Source organism: Carassius gibelio, chromosome B1 (assembly GCF_023724105.1).
Source record: "Carassius gibelio isolate Cgi1373 ecotype wild population from Czech Republic chromosome B1, carGib1.2-hapl.c, whole genome shotgun sequence".
Taxonomy (NCBI): domain Eukaryota; kingdom Metazoa; phylum Chordata; class Actinopteri; order Cypriniformes; family Cyprinidae; genus Carassius; species Carassius gibelio.
The window spans coordinates 829,778-856,106 of record NC_068396.1 but is presented as its reverse complement, the minus strand read 5'-3'; the positions used below and the strand labels follow the sequence as shown (position 1 = coordinate 856,106).

Here is a 26,329-nt window from a genome sequence, read left to right as displayed (position 1 = left end):
AATCAGTTCGGTTCAGATGCGCTCTGTGTCAGTCTGCTTCACGCTGAATCACGCATGCGCAGTTATCATCAGCTCATCGGTTCTCGAATCGGACGCGTCCGACAGAAACGGTTCTCGGTTCAGTGTATGAATAAATGTCGAAATAATTATTATTTATTATTGTTCTGCGTAGTTTGAAGAGAAACATTTTTGGATCTTTATCCCGAATATATATATTTTTTAATCAGGAAGAGGCTGGGGGGTCAAATGGGGGGTCAAGGCATTTTTTGGCAGGGTCTTGAGACCCCCCAAGACCCCCCTGTCGCCGCCGGTGTGTATATATATATATATATATATATATATATAAGTATTTTATTTAGTATTTGAGACTCAAAAGTAGAGGTCGACCGATTTTTTGGCACTGATAGTTGATTGCTGGAACAATCGATTATCAGCAAAAATAGTTTTCAGAGTTGCGTCTATTGTTGGAGCAGCTGAGAAGGCTCTGTCTTCATTATACAGTGCGAGAGCGGCCTCTAGTGGTTGAAATTACCAGCAGCATGTGCTATTTGTTTAGACACATTACGCTGCACGCTGAACAGAGCGAGAAACTTCAGACCCAGATTTAAATGCAGCTGACAGAAAATTCTGGCCTGCCACAGAGCGCCATTCACATAGTTTTCCATTAAATAACATTATACTCGCCCCGAATCTTTATTAATGAACATAATGAATTGTATATTGAGCATTTTCATTGAAACATTTGTCTATGTGGTTCTAATAAAGTATGTATGCTTTATTAGAGCTATAATAAAGATTGCTTTTTTCCATTTGCTCCATTTTTTTAAACACTGAACTTCAAACTTGCCTCACTGTTCGTTCTTGAAGTAAACTTGTGTCCGTCTGATGAATAAAAAGACCGCTGCTTGAGTTGAACGTGATGCATCCGGAGTGTGTGTGATACCGGTGAGTTCTCCTAGCCAATGTGCTGCTCTTTTGTTTTGATTAGATAATCATTTATTGTTCAAGAATAGAGTGTAATTGTAAGGCCCTATGTTTATAGTGACATAGAAAACGTGAATGTAATCGCAAAATCCAGGCATAAAAACAGAATTCACAGTTTAACGTGGAATGTCACGAAATCTGTCAAAGTTTGAATGAATTAATCTAAAGTAGGTCATTACACTTAAATCAAATCATGATATGGACTAGTATCTGAGAGAGAGTACAGTGTGCTTTGATTGATGAGGGTCATAAAAATTCTGTTTGGACATCTTTTTGGACACCTGTTCTTGTACAGCCCCCCTACCCGTTTGTGACCATCTGTTTATCAATCTCAATGATCTGAAGGAATTTATGACTGTTTGGGAAAGAGTTTTTTTTTTGTGTGTGGGCCATTGAAAACTGTTAAAAAACGATGTGCTTTTAACTTTAAAATGCAAAACGTGGTATGGTTATTAAACGGGGTAAGGGACCGTTTAATAATAAAGGAATTATGATCCATATTAACAACGTTATTGCTTGGTTGGACTAAACATGCTCCATGAGATGTCGTTCAGTGGACGCTTACCTTCCTAAACCGGGATTTACAGCTGTGAATGTGTTTATGACTCATTATTATGACGGATCTGGTATGTACTGCAGTTCCACTGTTCATGTTTTTATGTGTACTGCTTAATGTAGCAAATACAATCTTTATAACCTTTCCATTGAAAAACAGCGATCTGTCCTCGATGCTTGAGGCTTAGATGTCCCATTTCATTTAAACTATTCGTAAACACTGACGTGCGAGTTTAGGGGCGTTTTTGCATTATTGACATACTATTTTCCTATTTAATGCTGTTCAGTTCTTTTGTCACAATCTGTATTGTTAAAAGTGCTATATAAATAAAGGTGACTTTACTATTCAGGGTTTTTTTTTAAATGCATGCTGTGGAATTTGCAATACTCCTAGGGTTTTCATCTGATCACCACTAACATGATCTCAAGACATTGGGGATGCACAATTTGCGAAGGGATTTTTGATATCTTAAACAGTTTGGCCAAGGTGACAAAATTGTTGAGAAAAGAGGAAGTGTCTAATTATAAACATTTATAGACCATTAGACACTGGCAAAAGCTCAGAAATGGGCATTCTCTCAGAATGGTCAATAGCTAAATATAATGTTTTACATAAATGCAAATGCAAGATTTTCACAGTGGATTAATGTTTGGTATCTGAGAAAAGGTTCTGAGGTCAACTTTATTGAGGCTAAAACAAGTTTTAATACAACAGTATTGTGAGCATGAATGGTGAAACAAGCAATAATCAACTAAACGTGACTGTATGAAAATAAACTTATGGAGACAATTTTTAATCTTTAAAATCAAGCCAAAACAACACAATCAAACTTAAACTTGAATTTAACATGCCAATAATTAGGTATTGTAAAGATCACTAAAAATATACTGAAATTAAAATCACTTCTGTATTTGTAATTACTGTAAAATATCTTTGTATGTCTTTCTTTCCTTCCTTCCTTCCTCCTTTCTTTCTTTAAAGGCTTATCATGGTTGAATTGGTAAACAGTAATTTATCAGAGCACTCTGGATTGAAATAACTTTAGCTGAAAACAGCTCTTTGGATTAAAATCCATCCGGGAATGTATCTTAACAGAATGGGGGAAAAAATGAATGTGATAAAAAATGTGTTCAAAAATGATCTGTAGGATGCTGGCAATACTAAATAATCTTTCACTGTGCAGGCAAGACTGGTGGCTCTTCGGTGGACAAACATCTTCAGACAGACTCCTCTGAATGGTTAGTCACACTACAAACAATATATATATATATATATATATATATATATATATATATATATATATATATATATATATATATATATATATATTTTTTTTTTTTTTTTTTTTTTTTTTTGTTTGTTTGTTTGTTTTGTCAGACTGCTGAAGCAAATCATTTAAACAGCTTTGGACTTGTCAACATGATGTGAAATTTGTATTACTTGTTTTTCACCACAGATAAGATTCTCTCTTGATATGTCCTTTGCTGTCTCGGCATCCTCTTCAGGGTTAAAATCTGCATTCAGAATCTTGGTATCTGTAAACATGCAAAGAAAATCTGAGCTTTTAGCTGAACAAAAATCATTTTCATATACATACTTTGGAATGTGATCAAGGACATGCATTAGAAGTTATTTGGCTGAAAAAAAAAATTTTTAATTTTAATTTTTTAATAATAAAAAAAAAAAAAAAAGTTAATTTTTTGGTGCTTTTTCACAACAAACATTGTGAGAAAATGCAAAGTAATGCTTCACACCAAATGGAAGTGTTTCAAGCTGCAGGAAACACAAGTTCATACACATTCATGATGTAATGCAGTTTTGACTATTTGGTATAAGTCAGCTGCGGAGCTCGCCTAAGCAGAAGTGTGTACTGAGAAAGCAGAGCGGCCAAAAAGGGGGTGCAATTCTGTAAATTATCTGGGATTATTTTTTATAAATTTACTTTTTTTTTTAGCAGATGCTTTTATCCAAAGTGACTCACAATTGAGGAATACGTTACTATCCATGTTATTTAAAATTGTCTTTGTAAAAGTTGTCTTTTGTTTGTTACTATATTTTTCTACCTTTCAAATCATAGCAGGATTTATTACACTTGCACATTATTATTATATTTTAGAGGGCTATAAAGACCCTATGTCTAATAAGTAGAAAAATGAATGGTCAATTCTTATACGTGACATCCCATACTACATTCACACCATTTCTAATAAGTAGTAAAAAAAAATCCCATGGACATCCCATAATATATGCTCATATGAAATGCTCATATGAAATGGTTACACTTTTAAAGGCCATAAAAACCCTGTTTTTTAATAAGAGAAAACCAATAATCAGTTTGTATATGAGACGTCCCAAACTATATGCACACTTTATATAAAAATATTTTACTGCAGTGTTTTCAAGATATGGGACATCATTACACTTTAGAGCAGTGGTTCCAAACCCTGGTCCCTCGAGGCACCCCAACACTGCATGTTTTGCATGTCTCCTTAATCAAACACACCTGAGAGTCTTGTAGAGACTCCAAGATCTGAAATTGGTGTGTCAGAGAAAGGAGACATGTGAAATTTGCAGTGTTGGGGTGCCTCCAGCATCAAGTTTTGGAATCACTGCTTTTGAGGGCTATAAAGAGGGCCATTTCTAATAAGCAGAAAATGCACAAAAAATAAATAAATAAATAAATAAAAAACCTTAAATGGGATGACCCATACTATATGCACACCTCATATGAAACCATTTTAATGCAGACATGATTGCAATTTACAGCACCATAAAGACAACATTTCTAATAAATAGAAAAGTTCAATGGTCAGTTTGTAAATGGGACAGCCCATACTGTATACACACCTCCTATTAAAGCATTTTGCTGCAGCATTTTTGAGATATGGGACATTATTCTAATCCAAAGGCCTATAAAGACCCCATTTCTAAAAAGTAAAAAAACCAAAGGTCAGTTCTTATATAGAAAATCCCATACTATATGTACTCCTCCTATGAAACCTTTTTACAGCAGTTTTCGAGATATGCAACATTTTAGAGGGCTATAAAGACCCTATTTTTAATACACAGAGAAAACCAAATTAGAAGTTCTTATATGGGACGTCCTGTACTATACACTCATCTCATATAAAAATATTTTATTGCTTGATGATTTAAAAAAAAAATAAAATAAAAAAAATAAATAATAATGTACTTAAGTATTGAAAGTAAAATTACAAGTAAATGCAAATGGAAAGAAGCAAATATATTATATATGTGTGTGTGTCTATATATATATATATATATATATATATATATATATATATATATATATATATATATATATATATATATATATATATATATATATATATATACACAGTATTGTTCAAAATAATAGCAGTACAATGTGACTAACCAGAATAATCAAGGTTTTTCGTATATTGTTTTATTGCTACGTGGCAAACAAGTTACCAGTAGGTTCAGTAGATTCTCAGAAAACAAATGAGACCCAGCATTCATGATATGCACGCTCTTAAGGCTGTGCAATTGGGCAATTAGTTGAATTAGTTGAAAGGGGTGTGTTCAAAAAAATAGCAGTGTGGCATTCAATCACTGAGGTCATCAATTTTGTGAAGAAACCGGTGTGAATCAGGTGGCCCCTATTTAAGGATGAAGCCAACACTTGTTGAACATGCATTTGAAAGCTGAGGAAAATGGGTCGTTCAAGACATTGTTCAGAAGAACAGCGTACTTTGATTAAAAAGTTGATTAGAGAGGGGAAAACCTATAAAGAGGTGCAAAAAATGATAGGCTGTTCAGCTAAAATGATCTCCAATGCCTTAAAATGGAGAGCAAATCCAGAGAGACGTGGAAGAAAACGGAAGACAACCATCAAAATGGATAGAAGAATAACCAGAATGGCAAAGGCTCAGCCAATGATCACCTCCAGGATGATCAAAGACAGTCTGGAGTTACCTGTAAGTACTGTGACAGTTAGAAGACGTCTGTGTGAAGCTAATCTATTTTCAAGAATCCCCCGCAAAGTCCCTCTGTTAAAAAAAAAGGCATGTGCAGAAGAGGTTACAATTTGCCAAAGAACACATCAACTGGCCTAAAGAGAAATGGAGGAACATTTTGTGTTCTTTTTGGGTCCAAGGGCCACAGGCACTTTGTGAGACGACCCCCAAACTCTGAATTCAAGCCACAGTACACAGTGAAGACAGTGAAGCATGGAGGTGCAAGCATCATGATATGGGCATGTTTCTCCTACTATGGTGTTGGGCCTATTTATCGCATACCAGGGATCATGGATCAGTTTGCATATGTTAAAATACTTGAAGAGGTCATGTTGCCCTATGCTGAAGAGGACATGCCCTTGAAATGGTTGTTTCAACAAGACAATGACCCAAAACACACTAGTAAACGGGCAAAGTCTTGGTTCCAAACCAACAAAATTAATGTTATGGAGTGGCCAGCCCAATCTCCAGACCTTAATCCAATTGAGAACTTGTGGGGTGATATCAAAAATGCTGTTTCTGAAGCAAAACCAAGAAATGTGAATGAATTGTGGAATGTTGTTAAAGAATCATGGAGTGGAATAACAGCTGAGAGGTGCCACAAGTTGGTTGACTCCATGCCACACAGATGTCAAGCAGTTTTAAAAAACTGTGGTCATACAACTAAATATTAGTTTAGTGATTCACAGGATTGCTAAATCCCAGAAAAAAAAAAATGTTTGTACAAAATAGTTTTGAGTTTGTACAGTCAAAGGTAGACACTGCTATTTTTTTTAACACACCCCTTTCAACTAATTGCCCAATTGCACAGCCTTAAGAGCGTGCATATCATGAATGCTGGGTCTTGTTTGTTTTCTGACAATCTACTGAACCTACTGGTAACTTGTTTGCCACATAGCAATAAAAAATATACGAAAAACCTTGATTATTCTGGTTAGTCACATTGTACTGCTATTATTTTGAACAATACTGTATATATATATATATATATATATATATGTATTAGTACAGACCAAAAGTTTGGACACACCTTCTAATTCAAAGAGTTTTCTTTATTTTCATGACTATGAAAATTGTAGAGTCACACTGAAAGCATCAAGGGCTATTTGACCAAGAAGGAGAGTGATGGGGTGCTGCGCCAGATGATCTGGCCTCCACAGTCACCGGACCTGAACCCAATCGAGATGGTTTAGGGGTGAGCTGGACCGCAGAGTGAAGGCAAAAGGGCAAAACAAGGGATAAGCATCTCTCTGGGAACTCCTTCAAGACTGTTGGAAGACCAGTTCAGGTGACTACCTCTTGAAGCTCATCAAGAGAATGCCAAGAGTGTGCAAATCAATAATGAAAAGCAAAATGTGGCTACTTTGAAGAACCTAGAATATGACATATTTTCAATTGTTTCACACTTTTTTGTTATGTATATAATTCCATATATAATTCACATGTGTTAATTCATAGTTTTGATGCCTTCAGTGTGAATCTACAATTTTCATAGTCATGAACATAAAGAAAACTCTTTGAATGAGAAGATGTGTCCAAACTTTTGGTCTGTACTGTATGAATATTATATTAGTGGTCAATATTATATTATAGTATTAGTGGTCATCGTTGACTTGATTGCAAATAAATGCACAGACACTATTTAACTGAACAGAGATTACATCACTGAATTCAATGATGAACTGCCTTTACCTGTCATTTTGCATTATTGACATACCGTTCTCCTAATGAATGTTGTTCAGTTGCTTTGACGCAATGTATTTTCTTTAAAGCGCTATATAAATAAAGGTGACTTGACTTGACTTGACATTTTGGAAAAAGGAGATGAGCCCCTTTTCTAATGCACCACCTAGCTTGATAAACCCCTTCTCAAAGACTTACTGTTTGTCAATTTTATTCTGGTAACACATATATTCTGAATGCCTTCGTCAGAATTCGAATGAGCCATTTTAATCCAGATTAATTTCAAGATCACAGTGAGATTAATCTAGATTAAAAAAATTAATCTATGCCCACCACTAATATATATATATATATATATATATATATATATATATATATATATACACACACACACACACACACACACACACACACACACACACACAAACACACAAAACAGGCTGTTTAATGCTTGAATCTGATAGGCTGACGAATGCTCTGAGGTGTGCAATTATTTTCTGAGAAACGCATGCTAACGTAGTTCCAGGCAGCTTTCTTGACTACATTACAGTTCCATATCACTTTGCATAATAAAACTGTAATAGCAGTCAACCATTTTTCACAAAAAAATGTGTTGTCAGTGCTGCCCTGACGATTTTATCTGTAAGCCTATATAGTGTAGGAACTTAAAGGCTACACACGACATTTCTCACTAGCGAGGTAATAAGAGCGCTGTTTAGAGATGCTGCAAAAGAAGAGTGTTGAGGGACAAACAGTGGTACATTAGCCTAATTCACGCAAGCTCTCTCTCTCTCTATATGTATCTCTGTCGCTCTCACTCTTTTTCTAATAACTTAATTAATAACTGCAATAGAATGCTATTAACAGCTCATGCCTCTTTTACCAGCTTTAAAATTATGTTTTGGAACTAGCAAAAGAGGCATTGAATGAGATGCGGAAGAAATAATGTATTGTGTCAAGGGGGGCGTGGTTTAGCGAAGTCTGCAGCGGGAGAGAGGATCAGGAGACGAGCGGTAAGTGAGTGGTTTGGGCAGAAATTATTATCACCTGTTGCTTGTTCTAGTAATTGGCGTGGAGAGGGTATAAAACGCCAGGAGAGACGGAAGCAAGTGAGAGAGAGTGGGACTGCTGACGGGAATCGAGACCGGAAACCGGAAGCCGGAAAGCGAAAGCACCGAGTGAACGCAGCATAATAGAAGTCACCATATGGTGTTAGAAAAGTTTTTGTTTAATTTATGTTAATAAATACGTCAGCAGTCCAGCCGACCCCTTGTCCTCTTCCTTACCCACACGAACTCACAACACTGGTGCCGAAACCCGGGAAGGAAGACGGACCGACGCCGCCGCCATGCAATGCCCATCCTCCACGCCGCTTACGGACATCATTTCTTCCCTCGCGGTCCTCCACCGCGAGCAACACCAGGCGCTGCTGGATCTGAGGACCGATCAGGAGCGACGGTTCCAGGCCATCGTCCAGGCCCAGCAGGAGGACCGCGAGAGGTTCCGGGGCTGGTTCGATCGGGAGGTTCGCGCTGAGGCCGCCGGGCCGCCCGTCATGCACCTGCCACTGCACAAGATGGGGGCTCAGGATGATCCGGAGGCCTTCCTGGAACTGTTTGAGAAGGCGGCCGAAGCCTGCGGGTGGCCCCGTGAGCACTAGCCGGTGCGCCTTATTCCCCTGCTCTCCGGCGAGGCCCAGGTGGCCGCCCAACAACTGCCAGTGGCGAACCTCCTGGTCTTTGACGATCTGAAGAGGGCCATCCTCCAGCGGGTCGGCCGATCGCCCGAACAACACCGGCAACGCTTCCGCTCCCTGGACTTGGGCGAGGCCGGCCGACCCTTCGCGTTGGCCCAACAGCTCCGGGACTCCTGCCGCAAGTGGCTACTGGCCGAGGGAAGCGACGTGGAGCGTGTCGTCGATCTGGTGGTGCTGGAGCAGTTCATCACTCGGCTCCCCAAGAAGACGGCCGAGTGGGTCCAGTGCCACCGCCCCGCGTCGCTGGAATCGGCCATCCACCTGGCGGAGGACCACATGGTGGCGTGCCCAGGGGTCGGCACACCCCCACCTACTAACTCTCTCTCCCCTTCTCTCTCTCCCCCCTCTCTCTCTCGCCCTGTCCCTCTCCCTAGGTCCCGTCCACCTGGCCCTCCTCGTGTCCCGCCCCGGGAGCGGAGCGGGACGGACCAAGGCCGCTTCGCGAATACAAGGACCCCGCCCAGGGGGGCGGGCCTCAGGGCTGCGGGAGGGGACAGTACTTCCCTCTCTCCGCTCTTTCCATGCCAATTCCCCTCTCCACTCCCTGCCATTGGGGCGGCGGGTAGGTCTGGGCTGGCCTGTTGGCGTTGCGGGGTCACCACGGGCCACCCCCGGTCAGGCTGGCGAGTACCAAATTCCCGTGAGTATTAAGGGGGGTACATATCCGGCCTTGGTGGATTCAGGATGCAACCAAACCTCAATCCATCAAAGCCTGGTTCAACCGGGGGCATTGGATACAAGCCGCATGGTTAAGGTGCGGTGTGTACACGGGGATGTGGTGGAGTATCCGGTCGTCCCAATTTTGATTCAATTTCGGGGACAAAAACATAGCATGGAGGTGGCGGTTAGTCCCCACCTCCGGCATCCAGTAATTTTGGGGACGAATTGGCCCGCGTTTACAGTTTTATTGGGGTCGCTATGTGCGGATGCCTCTTGGGGAAATAAGGCACGGAAGGAGACCGCGCGGGTGCAGGTGGGGGAAACTGAGCCAGGACCGCTGAGGCCGGCTTCAGGGGAACCGAGTGGAATCGGGAGACTAACTCTCTCGGAGCACGATGACTTTCCCCTGGAGCAGTCGCAGGATGAGACGCTAAAACATGCATTCCAGCAGGTCCGCACCATCGATGGCCAGCCTCTCCGACCAGCCCTTCCGCTCTCCTATGCCTATTTTGCCATTTTAAAAGACCGGTTGTATCGAGTGACCCAAGACGCTCAGACAAAAGTAAATACAACCCAGTTGTTAGTTCCAAAGAGCCGCAGGGAAATGCTTTTCCATGCGGCTCATTCTAATCCTATGGCGGGCCATTTGGGACAGGCAGCCACACTAAATCGCCTCATGACCCGATTCTTCTGGCCGGGCATTCATGACAACGTGCGCAGGTGGTGCGCGTCTTGTCCGGAATGTCAGTTGGTGAACCCACCGGCCGCCCCAAAAGCGCCGTTGCGCCCTCGCCCATTAATGCAGGCCCCCTTCGAAAGAATTGGTATGGACCTCATCGGGCCATTAGAGCGATCGGCACGAGGACATCGCTTTGCATTAGTCATTGTTGATTATGCAACCCGATATCCTGAAGCAGTGGCCCTCCGCAATATTTCCGCTAAAAGTGTTGCGGATGCCCTGTTTCGTCTTATCTCCCGGGTGGGGGTTCCGAAAGAAATCCTTACTGATCAAGGCACGTCGTTTATGTCACGTACGCTACGCGAACTATACGGATTATTGGGCATTAAGTCGATTCGAACGAGCGTCTATTACCCACAAACGGACGGCCTGGTCGAACGATTTAATCGCATTCTTAAATCCATGATCCGTAAGTTCGTTCAGGAAGACGCCAAAAATTGGGATAGGTGGCTAGAGCCCTTGTTATTCGCTGTGCGAGAGGTCCCACAAGCCTCCACGGGGTTTTCCCCCTTCGAGCTTCTCTATGGACGCCAGCCCCGGGGGGTGCTTGACGTTCTGAGAGAAACTTGGGAGGAGGGACCATCTCAGGGCAAAAACGAAATTCAATACGTAAGCAGCAGAACTGTTTCCAACTTTGATAATGAATCATCATATTAGAATGATTTCTAAAGGACCATGTGATAATGATCCTAAAAATTCAGCTTTACATCACAGAAATAAATTATAAAGTATAATAAATTTAAAAACAATTATTTTAAATTGTAATAATATATTACAATATTACTTTTTTCTGTATTTTTTATCAAATAAATGCATGCTTGATGAGCAGTAATGTTTCAAAACTTTTGGTCTGTACTGTATGTAACCCAGTTGAAGATGATGGTCTAAATGTACTCAACTTTAATACTGCTAACTGTGTATTTAAGAACAAATGGATGAAGAACTACTTGAACTCTAAAGACAAAATTTGAAATATCAACACTGAATCCATTTTTGATAAGTTGGGGGGTATATTTTTTTTTATTTTGATGTAAACAAGATTCTGATAAAGCTTTCTTCTTTTCATAAATATTTATGTATTTTTATTATTTTTATTATGTGTGCTCCTTTTTTAGCATAACTTTTCTCCACACAACTCTGTGATTTGGAACAACAAATATATTAAGTTTAAAAATAAATCTTTATTTTATAGAAATTAGTACAACAACGGTATAATTTTGGTGAGGCAGTTATTTAAGAATAATGGACAGCTCTTTAATTACTGTGGATTCCTGAATCATTATAAGATCCCCATAGCTGCTGAGGAGTTTGCAGTAGTATTTGATGTCATTCCTAGTGGCCTTTTTCAACTTTTATCAGGCAATATATCTTCTGAGCCTGTACACTATATATAAATAAGTATCAATGGTGTGAAAATATTATATATATATATATATATATATATATATATATATATATATATATATATATATATATATATATATAACTACAGTATTGCCTAAATGCAAACCTTTTTGGAACTCGATGTATAAACCGATTGAATGGAAAGAGGTCTGGGGTTTACCCAGTAAATACGGCCTCACTAATAAAGTTAAAGAAAGAATTGAAACTGATATATAGAATTTTTTATTCCTTTTCTTTTTGGAACTCTTTAAGTCTCCCACCCTAGATTTTTTTTTTCATGCTGTTGTTTCCTTTGATGTTATTATGAATGTAATAGATAATAGTTGAATACACTGTGATGCTTTGTATATGTATGTAGGGCTGGGTGATATATCTAACGATATGATCATGCGCATCTAGTCAGTAAACCTGGTTCTGTGATTACCGCTAAATTGCCATCACCTGCTAATAATTGGAGCGGCATTTAATAGACAGAGCCATAGAACACTTACAAACTACACAATATCGCGTTTATTATCGAAGGCGCTTAATCTGGGATAATGAACACAATATTGCATAGCTTGTCAGTGATCTATGGCTCTGTCTATTAAGTGCCGCTCCATTTAAAACCAGGTGAGCAGGAAAGCATCACCTTTTTTTTTTTACTTATTTGAAATAATATTGCACTGGTATTTTTGTGCCGTGGGGGTTTTATGACACAGACATGCACACTTTCTAGACCATCTCATTCTAGCGTTTAATGCTTAGAAGAACTAGTCTAGGAAGGATGCATCCTCACTAGGATATGTGATTTTGTTTTAGAAGCACCTACTATATCTTTAACAATTGAATCATTGGTTTAAGTGATTTGCTTATATATATATTATAAATAAGGCCATCCTTAAAAATATTTTGGTTTGCAGTAACAGTAAACATTTTTTTAAAAAAGAGTCGGTAGGTAGGTCTATAATTTTTTTCTTCAAGTTTCAATGTAAAAAAAAAAAAGTACAATTTTGGTGATAGGTACGTAGGTATGAATTTAAACAAATTAGCATATTGTGACGTCACTGACTGGGTCTTCAACCCATGCCTTCGGGCCCATCATTGCAAACCTCATTTTGATTCAGGCTATATAGACTACAGACAAATTTAAATCTTTGTCAAAAACATCTTAATTGCATGAATTTCAGGTGAGAATAAAATTTTTTCGAATTGAAGCGAAAGCACAGGCCAGAGTGTGACATCCGTGTAAACATAGATGACGTCACAGGTTTTTTTTTGTTTTTTATTTTTAAGAACGTAGCCTTCGATGGAATGTAGCCTAGGCAATTTATATATAATTTTACAATACTTACTAAAATATAATTAATATTATTTTATTGCTTTTGTATTAGATGTTTGAAGCGTAAAAAAAAAAAAAAAAAAAAAAAAATTGGTCTGTCTTAAAGGGGGGGTGAAATGCTCGTTTTCACTCAATATCCTGTTAATCTTGAGTACCTATAGAGTAGTACTGCATCCTTCATAACTCCAAAAAGTCTTTAGTTTTATTATATTCATAGGAGAAAGATAGTCTGGACCGATTTTTCCCGGAAAAACACGACCGACTGAAGGCGTGACGTGTGGGCGGAGCTAAAGAATCACGAGCGCGAGTAGGCTTTTGCGTTGAGAGCGTTTGGAAGCTGTGACACCGTGAGGAAAAAACCAACCAAAACAAACCATGGCTAACAGTCAGATTCAGCGTATATTTATGATCCAGAATCAGATCCCGAGGCCGAAACTGAACGAGAGCAGCAGCAGCAACGACTCGCTCCGAGCGGGGCTCGAACCCGGGTCTCGGCATGGGAGGCGGACACACTAACAAGGAGGCAGAGATATTTTAAGCAGTTTTACTCACCGCCTGCAGTTCCAACACACGATCGTGACCCTTTTTCGTTGGGATTGCATCATCCTTAATAAATAAACGATACGCAAATCCGTCGTCAAACTGGGCCATGTTTGTAAAACAAGCATCTTCGAAATGCAGGGAACAAACACCAACACTTGCACAACTCCGTTGATGCTCTGTAAAAATAAACTCCATCCACTGGTCCCTTAATGCTGTTTTTTTTTTTTTTTTTTGGTTATCTGTGCAGGGTTGTCTTGCCCTGGCAACCAAAAATACACTTCTTTTGTGACATTTCGCGACGCTCTCGCTCTGATCACTGAATGCTTCTGCTCTCAGTGCACTGCTATACGGGAGCGCGCGCTCTTCCGGCAGACGTGCCCTAGGACCCATATAAGGAAATTCCACTCCATCTAATGTCACACAGAGCCATACTCGAAAAAAAACTTTCCGAAACTTGTGACAAACCGGAAGGAGTATTTTTGGAACAGAAATACTCCTTCAAACGTACAACTTAATTTTTGAAACTTTGTCCATGTTTAGCATGGGAATCCAACTCTTTAACAGTGTGAAAAACTCAGTATGCATGAAATAGCATTTCACCCCCCCTTTAACGCAAATGTACAACCAGCAAGTCAGTCTGACTAAAAGACAAAAAAAAGAAAAATGGGTCGGTCTTAAATTGACAGGGTCAATCGGGTTACGGCACACAAGAATATTTTTAAGGATGGGCTAATATATATATATATATATATATATATATATATATATATATATATATATATATATATATATATATATATATATATATATATATATGTATGTATTAGGAGTGGCACGGTTAAACTTTTTCACGATTCAGTTTGTTTCACGGTTTTAGAGTCAGGGTTTTCGGTACAGTTATATTTATGTGCTATATTTATGGAAAAACTATACTTTCTAATAACTATACTTTCACGATTCAGTTTGTTTCACGGTTTTAGAGTCAAGGTTTTCGGTACAGTTATATTTATGTGCTATATTTATGAGTCTTTTCTTCTCCTGGCTTTCCAGCTCTTCAGCCGTGGGAAAGCATGGTTTCAGGTTGCACACATGCACTATGCGAACATCTTCGCCAGTGGACTCTAGTGCTACTCGATAGTTCAATGGACCCATCTTTACATTTACATCTTTACCTTTACATTTCTGAGGCAGTTTTGCAAGTGGTGTTGTGCACTAGACTGGGGAAAAGTCCTCATCCACACACAATGGCTTTGGTCTGAAGCTCAGTTAGATGGTGGACTGTATCGTAAGATAGACAGTCTGGAGTTATATTCGTGCCATGTAACAACTTGTCAATGGGACTTTGCAGTTTCCTTCCCAAATGAAGCTCGTCAGGGGTCATCCCAATCATTTCCTGGACAGCTGAATTAATAGCGAAACAGAGTTCCAGTAAGTATTGGTCCCATTTCCTGTGACAATTGTCCATATAGGCAGAAATCATGCATTTGAGCGTACGACCCTTTCTATCATATTTGTTTGTGGATGGTATGATGTCGTCAATTTAGGTTTGATACTCCACTTTTGACAGAGTTCTCTAAACAGTGATGACACAAATTGTGTTCCTCTATCCGACAGAATGAAGTCCGGTACCCCCCAACGGGTTACAATTTCCTTCCGAAGAAGTAATGCAACAGACTGAGCTTTAGCGTTGCGCATGGGTAAACATTCCACCCACCGGGAGTAATAGTCTACTAGAACCTGTAGTTTGCCCACAGGTTCTTGATTTTCCCCCTTAAGAGTCTGGCATTTTTTAATATGGTGTTTTATGTCAGTCCACATTCCAGGCCGGAATGCAACATCATGGATACGCTTGTAGGTTTTATAAATACCTACATGACCGCTCCAGGGATTTGCGTGGTAGTGGTGTAGAATGGATGACACGGGGCTGTTAGGAATGTACACTCTGTAATGAACTTGATTGTTCGGCAGGTGAGTTTTGTGATAGAGTTTATCTTCCACTATCTCATAATGATCTTTTAAAGGGGAATCATTTTCTGCAAGTGCTTGAAGTGTTTTGATGATGTGAGGGTCTTTGTGCTGTTCCTCCCAGATTGTGGCTGGAGACATCGGAAGCTCAGCATTCTCCTGCTGGTGTTGGTTGGTGTACAGGTTACAACTGAATCCGAGACAGAGCATCAGTTGCCATATTTAGTTTTCCTTTGCGATATTCACTGGTAAAAAGGGCGGGGCATGTATATAATGAAAAAATCTGAAGATTGTTATGAAAATGAAAAAATAAAAATCTGACATGAAAATCTGTCTATGAAAACATGAACACATGATTAGGACAGGTTAAATTATGATTATGATCAAGCAATGTTATTAATAAAGGAGCAAAAAATATCTGCCTCAAATGTGACGGGGAAAAAAAGCTTGGCTGCATTATTATAACATCAGTAATAAAATAATAACAATAATAATAGAAAATGTAAACATTTAAGAGCAATATCATTATCGGGCATTGCTTATATGAGCATGAAACGAATCGCTGATATGCAGCGATTTCAGCATAATTGTTCATGTTAATTAATCAGACGTAGACTAGCTCTTGCAACTTTTATCTGAAAAAACTTTGCCGATGCAGATGTGAACGTGCCCGAAAGTGTAACTCGGATTGTGCTTTACAAACACAAAAGTACAATAAATTCACATTAGTGTCACTATCGTTATCGTTCTAATATTTAATTAATATTTTGTATTCAATTTGCACTTTCTGATCAACCAAAATATTTGTTAAAATATTATTTAACAGCATGAAAATCACTGATTATTGCTAAATAATTGAATACAATTTAAAATATATTTAAGATAAAAACTATAACAAACAAATAATTGTGATTTTCGTCATCTCTACGAATATGTTAAATGTAATTAGGCTACAAATATATCCAATGCATTTTTATTTTATAAAGACCATTTAATTATTTGTCTGTGATTTAAAAATTAACACACAAAAATACTTTTTCTTTTTTTGCTACTTTATTCAACTGAATTTTTTTTTTTTTTTTTTTTACAAAACATTGTCTTCCAGTATAACTTTAGCAGCATATTTTGATCCAGCGGTGAAACATAGTTTTTAAAAGATAAAGAAAAAAAGTTCACCAAAGTTTACTTATAATACCAAACAAGTATTATAAGGTATAAAACAGACCAAATAGCCTAGATATTTTAACTATGGCTAAAACTAAAAACTAAAATAATAATATTGTTTTAAAACAATTGATATTATATTTACCACGACCAGTGAAACATTCAAATCTCTATTCAAAAAGAATAGACAAAAAGATAAATGTCTATAATAAGTCAAAAAGATAAATGTCTATTCAAAAAGATAAAGATAAGTGCTGGAACAGATGTTGCAGGAACAACCAGGTACCACTGGACAAGTATGCTTAGCTTCGTAAACCGATTCTCATTTACCTTCCCCCACAGTTAAGGAAAACTTTAAACCTTCTCTGTCCCTGAAACTAATGGCCAGCAAATCTTTCATCACCATTTCAGCGAATAGCTTTGTCGTCTTCTCGGTTCTGCCTGCGTTGCATTTAGGTCTTACGGCAAGTGATTCAATGCTAGTCTGAGTTGCCGCTCTGTTATCGCCAGATATTTTATGTACAAATTTTAGATGATAGCGCATTGTATTTGTTGTAGATTTGTGTGACAGCTTGGCGCTGCACAGCTTACCCTGAACTGTATTTTTATCATTTCTTCTCAAAGGGAAGCCAGCCATCACTACGTGACTTTGAGTCCATGATTATCTGTCTTCTTGCGTCTTTTGAGGCATCAAGTGGGAAGCTAACCAATCAGACCTCAGGGCTCCGCCCAATATGCTGCCATAACCAATCAAAAAAAAAAAAGAAAAAAAAAAAAAATTCGATCATCATTTACGTGATCGATCATCGCTTTCGCGGTCGAGTACTCGATCACTGTTGCACATCCCTAACTGGCATCAGTGTAAACAGTACAAGGCAATTGAAGGTCCGGATGGCCAAGAATGGGAGGAGAGGTTAGACAGCATTTCAAATGTTCAAAAGGCTTGCTGAAATTGTTCTGAACTTTTTTTTCAGTGCATTGATGGGTTCAGCGATCCTGGAGAAGTTTGGTACAAACCGGTGGTACCACCCGGCTAACCCCAGGAAGCGCTGGACCTCCTTGATGTTGGTGGGCACAGGGTATTCCCGTATAGCCTCCACTTTACTTGGGTCTGCAGCTATGCCTTGGACGTTGACAACGTGTCCCAGAAAGGTTATTTCTTTAAGACAGAACTTGCTTTTTTAAATTTATGGTGAGGCTAGCCATTTGCAGTTTGTGAAGAACAGCCTGGAGGTTAGAGAAGTGCTGGGCTACAGATGGTGAGTAAATAATTATGTCGTCAATGTAGACAAAGCAGATGTTTCCATGCAATTCTCCTAGAACAGTCTCCATTAGTCTCTGGAAGGTTGCTGGGGAATTTTTTAACCCAAACGGCATAACATTAAACTGGAACGGTCCTGATGGAGTTGTGAAAGCATTTTTTTGGTTTACTTTCTTGATCCATGTTCACCTGCCAGTAGCAACTGTTAAGGTCAATCGTGGATAAGATGGCCGCTCCATATAGTGACTAAGATCTCAGTGATGTTGGGTAAAGGGTAAGTATCATTCTCTGTAATGGCATTAACTTTCCTGTAGTCCACACAAAACCTAAGGCTTCCGTCTTTTTTAGGGACCAAGACGACAGGTGAGGCCGATCCAGAATGTGATGGTTCTCCGATGCCGGCAGTCAACATCTCTTGGTGGGTAGTATATATGTGATGCTGTGTAACTTCAGTACGTCCCGGACGAAGGGTACAAACTTGAGGGTTTGACTCGAGGATCTGCAGTAACTGTTGCTTGCCTTCCGGAGGTAAGTGGGCATGCTGTACAGCAGTGTCAATTAGTGTCTTGTCATCCAGGTAGGCTGGTTGAAACATGTTAAGAAGAGGAGTAGGAACAGAAGATAGTAGAGAGAGACTGTTGGAAGTTTTTGATTTCCAGTTTTTCCTTTGGTTGTTGGGAGCTGATAACTGGTACACTGGCATTTGTTGGCTGGAAATGATAATACTCTTTAGGATTGGACTGAAATGAATACTTTTGATCTGCCACATCGATCTGCAGCCCACTGGAGAAGATAAAGTCTAGTCCTAACACGACTGCATAGGCCAGGGCTTTGGCCGATAGAACAACAGCAGATATGGGGAATATTTTTATGTTTATCCAACCTAAAGGAATTTCTGCTTCCCCATTGGCGATGTAGAGTGGACCCTGGGTCCATGGATTGAGTTTTTGTGAAGTGAGTTCCTTCCAGAAATTCTCATTTAGAAGGGTGTAGCTAGCCCCAGTATCAACAATGGCTTTTCCCTTCCAGGTACCAATACAGACTGGTATCACTAACTGTTGTGGAACAATTTCAGTAGGTGGTGCTTTCTTACCAGTTGTTGGTGACTTCTGAGGAAAAATGGCAGACACAGAGCGATTGCCAGGTGGACCAGTACCTTTAGAAGCTGGAAATGTTGTCCGCTTGCTATTAGAGGAAAGGTGTTGGCTGGTGGACTGAGGTGACTGGGACTGAGAAGAGACAAAGTGAGGACAGCTGCCAGGTGAGTGATGGCCTTTACATTGCCAGCATTGCACTAAAGGCTTCTCTGCCGGGTTGCTTAGAACTCACACGTTTTTCATATTGCAGTTGTTGTTCGTAATCTTTTTCCAGCTGTTGGCCCAATTTCACAAGTTCATCGGCTGTTTTCACCCGACTGCGAATCTGGCTTGCAAGATAGGGGTTCATATTTTTTTTTATCATTTTCACCAATTCACTGTCAATCAAAGTGGGCTTCCACCTTTTCATTGAGCTCTGTACGTAAATGCAAAGTCTCTAATGCTCTCTCTTTGTCCCTGTGTTCTTGTCCTTACTCGTTCAGCCAGCTCGTCTTCATAATCCTCTGATAGGAATGCAGAGAGGAAAGCAGCTTCAAATTCTTCCCACGTGGTTATTGAGGATCGTGCAACTTACCACCATTCCCGGGCAGTACCGTAAAGGACAGTGCGGAAAGTGGCCAGGACGTCAGCATCAGTAAGAGGATGTAACGCTAAGAAATCCTGACATCAAGTTAGATAGAGCAAGGGGTCCAATGTCATCTGACTGTCTCCCAAAAGTAGGAAATGTAATCTTAAGATGATCACTCTTTACAACAGGAGCAGTAAGCAAAGGAGCGGTAACTGGTGATACAGCTGAAACTGGAGCGTTAAGAGGTAAAGGTGAGTAATCTCTTGTCTGCAGGTCAGTCATTTGTTTCTCTTGCTTTTCAAGTCTTCTATCAAGTTCTGTTTGTAAGCTTTTTACAGTTGCACACAATGTGTTGGTGATTTAAGTACACTGGGTGAGCTTTGTAGACAACTGATCATGATTTCTTTGATGGGTTACCAGGAAGGATTTGATGTCTTGCTGAAGCTCCAATTGAAGTTGGTCAATCATAAACCGCACTTCAGACACATATGTAGTCTTAGCTTTGTGAAGTTCATCAGAAATCATAACTTTAAGTGATTTAGTGGAGTTGATCAGCCTCTTCCTTCACATACCTCTTACTTTCAGAAATGTGGGTGAGCACTTCTTGTTGATTGTGCTTGAGTTTATCAACAAGGTTAGAAATCAGGCTGTCTTGGCGTGCAGACAGGGTTTTAAGTTCTATGGCAAGTTCACCAATGGTTTTCTCATGGGTTTGCATATGTTGTGTCAACATGTTCCAGTTTTCTTAAACTTGAGTGAGTTGATACATTCCTTTTCCAGGAGTTGATAGGATACCAGGTAAGTCCTGCTGTGCCGCTGAAAATAGAGATGAAGGTTCAAGTAATGTAAATATCTGCATAGAGTCGCCATTCGGTTCCTGCTCCAAGATGAAGGGTTGAACAGGAGTACTGCCAGCTAGTGGTGAAGTTGCAAACCGAACCTGGGTTCCTGGTAAGTCAGTAGTGCTAGCTTGAGTAGGAGAGACATGGAGAGGAACATGAAAGAGTCCAGGTGGAGAAAGTAGAGGATGGGGTGCTGGAGGCCTGACTGGGGTAGCAACATCGGGTGCCGGTGGTTCAATCTCCACAAAAGTGGATGGAGAGAGAGGAGTGGTAGCCATGTTTGATTGTCAATGCATGTGTAGTCAGTGTAAAAATGTAGTGAAATATAAGTTGAGTACAATGTATAAATGTTTGAAAAAATAAATTGCAACAGAATAACAGTTCAGTGTGAAATGTCTGTCCAGTTGTCCAATTCACACTACAATTCACTTAATTTCACAAATCATTAATAAGATTTTAATAACACAAATGATTATTTCCACAGCTTTCACATTAATTAGGTCAATCAGTTTAGCAGCGAGACAACTAAGGGGTAACAAAATTATATATTTAACAACGTGCAAGTTCACAAACAACAAAAAAAAAAATATCTTTCCACAAAACCTTTCAGTCAAGAAAAACTGTTTCAGTTCAGTATATATCTGCCACCATTTCGCAAACAAAAAAATAGGCAGTTTTAAGTGACAATAATCAACGCTTAAGTAATCCTTTAGGGAAACTCTAATTTAAAGTTCAAGTTACCTGTTTAAGTGGTCACGGTTTAAATGTTTAAGTTTCAAGTCGTCCAGGTTTATCTAAGTGTTTATGTTTCAGGTCCCTGTTCGGGTGCCACTTATGTAACGGTGGCTGCCCCAAATAGAATTTGATTTAATAAATGTACATTTAATTTAAATTGTTTGGGCGCCAGACAAGCAAAACTTGTCAAGAAAAAATAAATAAATATAAAAATTATAATAATAATTTTTTTTAATCTAGATTAATCTCACTGTGATCTTGAAATTAATCTGGATTAATCTAGATTAATCTAGATTAAAATGGCTCATTCGAATTATGCCGATGGCATTTAGAATATGTGTGTTACCAGAATAAAATTGACAAACAGTAAGTCTTTGAAAAGGGGTTTATCAGGCTAGGTGGTGCATTAGAAAAGGGGCTCATCTCCTGTTTCCAAAATGCATCACAAAGTGCTTGAAAACGCTGTAAACTAATTCCACATTGCACAAGGTGCAAACAACCTTACGCCTTATTGAGTATGTGTGAAACAGGCGTGAGCAGGGCCATAGCTGGGGTCAGCGGGGCCCCGGTGAAGGTTGTAACAGTGGGCCCTGTTTGAAATTGTTTAATTTGTATGTTTGTTTATTTTTATTTATTTGTGCTATTTACACAATGTTTACGTCCTGAGCATTTTTTTAAGCTGGCCTCAGCCAGTAGGTTATATGAAATCTCAAGGTGAAAGTCATAAGAGCTTGCTTAGTATAGACCCAGCTCCCAACCCAATTTTGAGAATAGATTAACGGCGATATTTTTTTTTATTGCCCGATAAGAGTCTCACGTTAACGCAGCACGTTAACGCCGATAAGGGCCCACCACATATATATATATATATATATATATATATATATATATATATATAAATGGGTAATTAATTTATGTTTCCCCGTAAATAGCTCAAGCAACTGTTACAAAACAACAACAAAAAATCAACAACAAAAATTATATTTTAAAACATCTTTTTCCAAAAAAACTAAAAACTAAATGAAAGTTAAATTTTCACACCATTTGTATTTTTTTAGTTACTTCACATAACAAATGACAGAAGAAATAGTGTAAACCTTGATGAAACCTAGTCCTTGATTCACGAGTGTCTTAAAGTTTGTTTCTTTTTCCAAACTCCGTTTTCATGTTCAATTTTCATCAAAAAAAAAAGAAAAAAAGAGAAAAGAAAGAAAAACAAAGAAAAATAAATAATCCAAACGAGTATTTGTGTATGGGTATGCATGTGCGTTTGCAATGAGAGTGTGTGTGTGTGTGGTGGCTGTGTGATGTCTGTGTAGCGGCTGCTAATCCCGGGCCGGGGACACAGTTTGGAGACTCTTCCGTTTCTAAGAAAAGCGTTAAGAAACAACCAATCAGAGCTGCGGTCCGTAACTTTTTTTTTTGTGTTAAAAGTATACAAAATGTATATAATAAGCGAGTACACCATGAATACATTTTCCAAACCGTGTTTTTAGCCTGTTTGCGGTTCGATTAATATAAAGACTGTCACTTTAAGAGAATGCACTGATACAGTAGGCCTACATTCAGCCAGCTATGTCTGCTGTAGAATACTTACCAAATTTTGACATAATTTTTGTGTGAATTTGTATATTTAAACACAATACTTCAGAGAGAGCTTAATTTTTGCGCGCATTCCTGAGGTGCGGTTTGCGTGCTTCGGGTGAGCGCATTCACAAATCTTTTCACTGCACGCGAGCTCGCGTCCTCTGGCTCTTATATGTTTAAACTGACAAAGCTTAAATGAGTTAAGTTAAAATGCATATTAACGTGTGCTGTTCACGTCTCATCTGTGCGCGCGCTCTGTCAGCAACCGGATGATGGCAAAAGGACTGCTCATATTCCAGCATAAGTCACTACCATTGATCAAGAGTGAATGATTTGTCCAGGGTTTCTTTTTTCTTTTATCATTGTTGAACCCAGTTTGTTTTACGTTATTTTTATAGCAAAACTATATATTACACAGATGCTTTGTCAGATTTAAGTTGAACCGCGTGCCAGTTTTTTTTTTTCAGTGAACCGTGCCACCCCTAATATATATATATATATATATATATATATATATATATATATATATATATATATATATATATATATATATAAATAATAATTAATACTAATAATAATAATAATAACCAAAACTCCTGATGCTCCAGGTGGTCAGTCCGCTCCTGGTTTGTTCATTTAATAGTACAGGTGCTTCTAAATAAATTAGAATGTCAAGGAAAAGTTCATTTATTTCAGTAATTCAATTCAAAAGGCACACAGACTGGAGAAGGTTAAATCTTTGGTACTTTTAATTTTGATGATTTTGGCTCACATTTAAGAAAAACCCACCAATTCACTATCTCAACAAATTAGAATACTTCATAAAACCAATAATAATAATAATTAAAGCTGCAAGCAGCGATGAACGGGCCCTCGCACCCGGGCTCACCGGCAGCGAGTGGCTTTAGTTAATAGGTGAACGGTGAGAAATATGCGTTTAAACTCATAAATATAAGTAGAATATATCAATGTTTATTCCATATATGTGCCAATCTTCCTGTTGCCAGCAGGTGGCGCTATCATTATAGTGGAATATTGGCCTTCAGATGTGTTCAGGGCAGGACTTTTGTCGAACATGTGAGGTTTGGGGAGGATTGGACATTTTATGCCTGAGTTACAACAACATCCTATTTCATGGCGAAACATCGAAATTTGTCAGGCCGCCATGGACACGCCCTTCAACGAAACCTCAAGATCTTCGCAATTTAAGATCGCAAAAGGCTTTAGATAACACTGACCAAGTTTGGTGTTGATCTGAATAAATCTCTAGGAGGAGTTCGTTAAAGTCCAACCCCTGAAAATGGCCAAAACAACACTAATTTTGCAGAGAAAATTTTAAATAACTGACTTCCTGTTGGGATTCGGATTTCGTACCAAAAGACTTTTTCGTAGATATTGGTGTGTTACATGTGTGTACCTATTTTTGTACATGTACGTGAAACATAGCTCGCGGCGCACTCCGTTTAAAGTGTATACGCACTCCGTTGAAAGTGTATAGGTGGCGCTATCGAGCCATTTTGCTACACTCGATGGAATATTGGCCTTCAGATCTGTTTAAGCCAGGACCCTTATCACACAAGTGAAGTTTGGGCAAGATCGGACATTTTATGCCTGAGTTATAACATCTTTTATTCCCATGGTGAGACATCAAACTTCATCACAGCGCCATGGACACACCTTTTAACAAAAACTTAAGATCTTCACAACTAAACATCACACAGGTCTTTAGATTAGACTGACCACAAAAAAGACATTGATGTCATAAAATTTCTACGATTAGTTTGTCGCAGTGTAAAATATGTAACTTCCTGTTGCCAATAGGTGGCGCTATGACTATAACTGAATATTGGCATGTAGATCTGTTCAGGTCAAGGGTCTTATCCAACATGTGAAGTTTGGGGCAGATTGGACATTATATGTCTGAGTTACAGCAACTTCCTTTTTCATGGCGAAACATCGAAATTTGTCAGGCCGCCATGGACCAGCCCTTTAACGAAACCTCAAGTCCTTCGCAATTTATTATCGCAAAGGGCTTTAGATTACACTGACCAAGTTTGGTGTTGATCTGAATAAATCTCTAGGAGGAGTTCGTTGAAGTACAACCCCTGAAAATGGCAAAAACAACACCAATTTTAAAGGGAAAATTCAAAATAACCGACTTCCTGTTGGGATCCGGATTTCGTACCAACAGACTTTTTTGTAGGTATTGGAGTGTTACATGTGTGTGCCAATTTTTGTACATGTACGTGAAACATGGCTCGAGGCGCACTCCGTTGAAAGTGTATAGGTGGCGCTATAGAGCCATTCTGCCACACCCGGTGGAATATTGGCCTGCAGATCTGTTCAGGCCAGGACTCTTATCACACATGTGAAGTTTGGGGAAGATCGGACATTTTATGCCTGAGTTATAACATCTTTTATTCCCATGGCGAGACATCGAACTTCGCCATGGCGCCATGAACAAGCCTTTTAACGAAAACTCAAGATCTTCACAACTGAACATCGCACAGGCCTTTAGATTAGACTGACAACAAAAAAGACATTGATGTCATAAAATTTCTAGGAGTAGTTCGTCACAGCGTAAAATATGTCACTTCCTGTTGCCAATAGGTGGCGCTATGACTATAACTGAATATGGGCATGTCAATCTGTTCAGGTTCGGAGTCTCATCAAACATGTGAAGTTTGGGGCAGATTGGAAATTGTATGTCTGAGTTATAGCAACTTCATTTTTCATGGCGAATCATCGAAATTCGCCAGGCCGCCACGGACACGCCATTCAACGAAAACTCAAGATCTTCGCAATTTAACATCGCAAAGGCCTTTAGATTAGGCATACCAAATTTGGTGTTGATTTGAAGAAATCTCTAGGAGGAGTTCGTTAAAATACAACATATGGAAATGACCAAAATTACACAAAATTTGCTCATAATATTACAAATAACCGACTTCCTGTTGGTTTTAGAATTTTGCTCCAAGAGTCTTTTTTGTAGGTATTGGTGTGTTACATATGTGTGCCAATTTTCGTGCATGTACGTGAAACATAGCTCGAAGGCTGTTGATTTTCTTCGTATAGGTGGCGCTGTCGAGCCATTTTGCCACACCCTCTTCTGAATCCTATATCAGACGAAAATTTTCACCTGGTTTTACGCGTGTGCAAAGTTTCATGACTTTTTGAGCATGTTAAAGCCCTCAAAAATGCGATTCATTCGGGAGAAGAAGAAGAAGAAGAAGAAGAAGAAGAAGAATAAATATAGCTGCAAGCAGCGATGGCGGGCTCAAGCCACCAATGCCATCGCCACCCCGGTGGCATCAGGTAAACATTCACAATATCCCTCTGGCAGTGAGGTTTTAAAGGATATGGCAGTTAAAGGGTTAATCCGAATCATCTAGACTTTAAAATCACATTCACAGAACAATATATTAATATTTTTTTAGTAACACTTTACAATAAGATTTCATTTATA

At 39.0% G+C, this 26,329-nt stretch overlaps 1 protein-coding gene across 4 annotated transcripts in view; it reads right to left on the bottom strand.

Annotated features, from left to right (window-relative positions):
• Positions 1-2,201: 2,201 nt before the first annotated feature.
• Positions 2,202-26,329, bottom strand: part of psip1a (PC4 and SFRS1 interacting protein 1a) — a 167,486-nt gene continuing 143,358 nt past the window's right edge. Inside the window, exons 14-15 of one of the 4 annotated variants that reach the window (XM_052544982.1) lie at positions 5,498-5,571; positions 2,965-3,075 (exon numbers count right to left, since the gene is read on the bottom strand). In XM_052544982.1, the coding sequence (XP_052400942.1) occupies positions 5,537-5,571 (35 nt within the window). In that variant the 3' untranslated portion in view covers positions 2,965-3,075; positions 5,498-5,536. Of the gene's footprint in view, positions 3,076-5,017; positions 5,572-26,329 lie in introns of those variants that run through there. The other 3 variants (XM_052544979.1, XM_052544980.1, XM_052544981.1) reach the window with 3 other exon arrangements.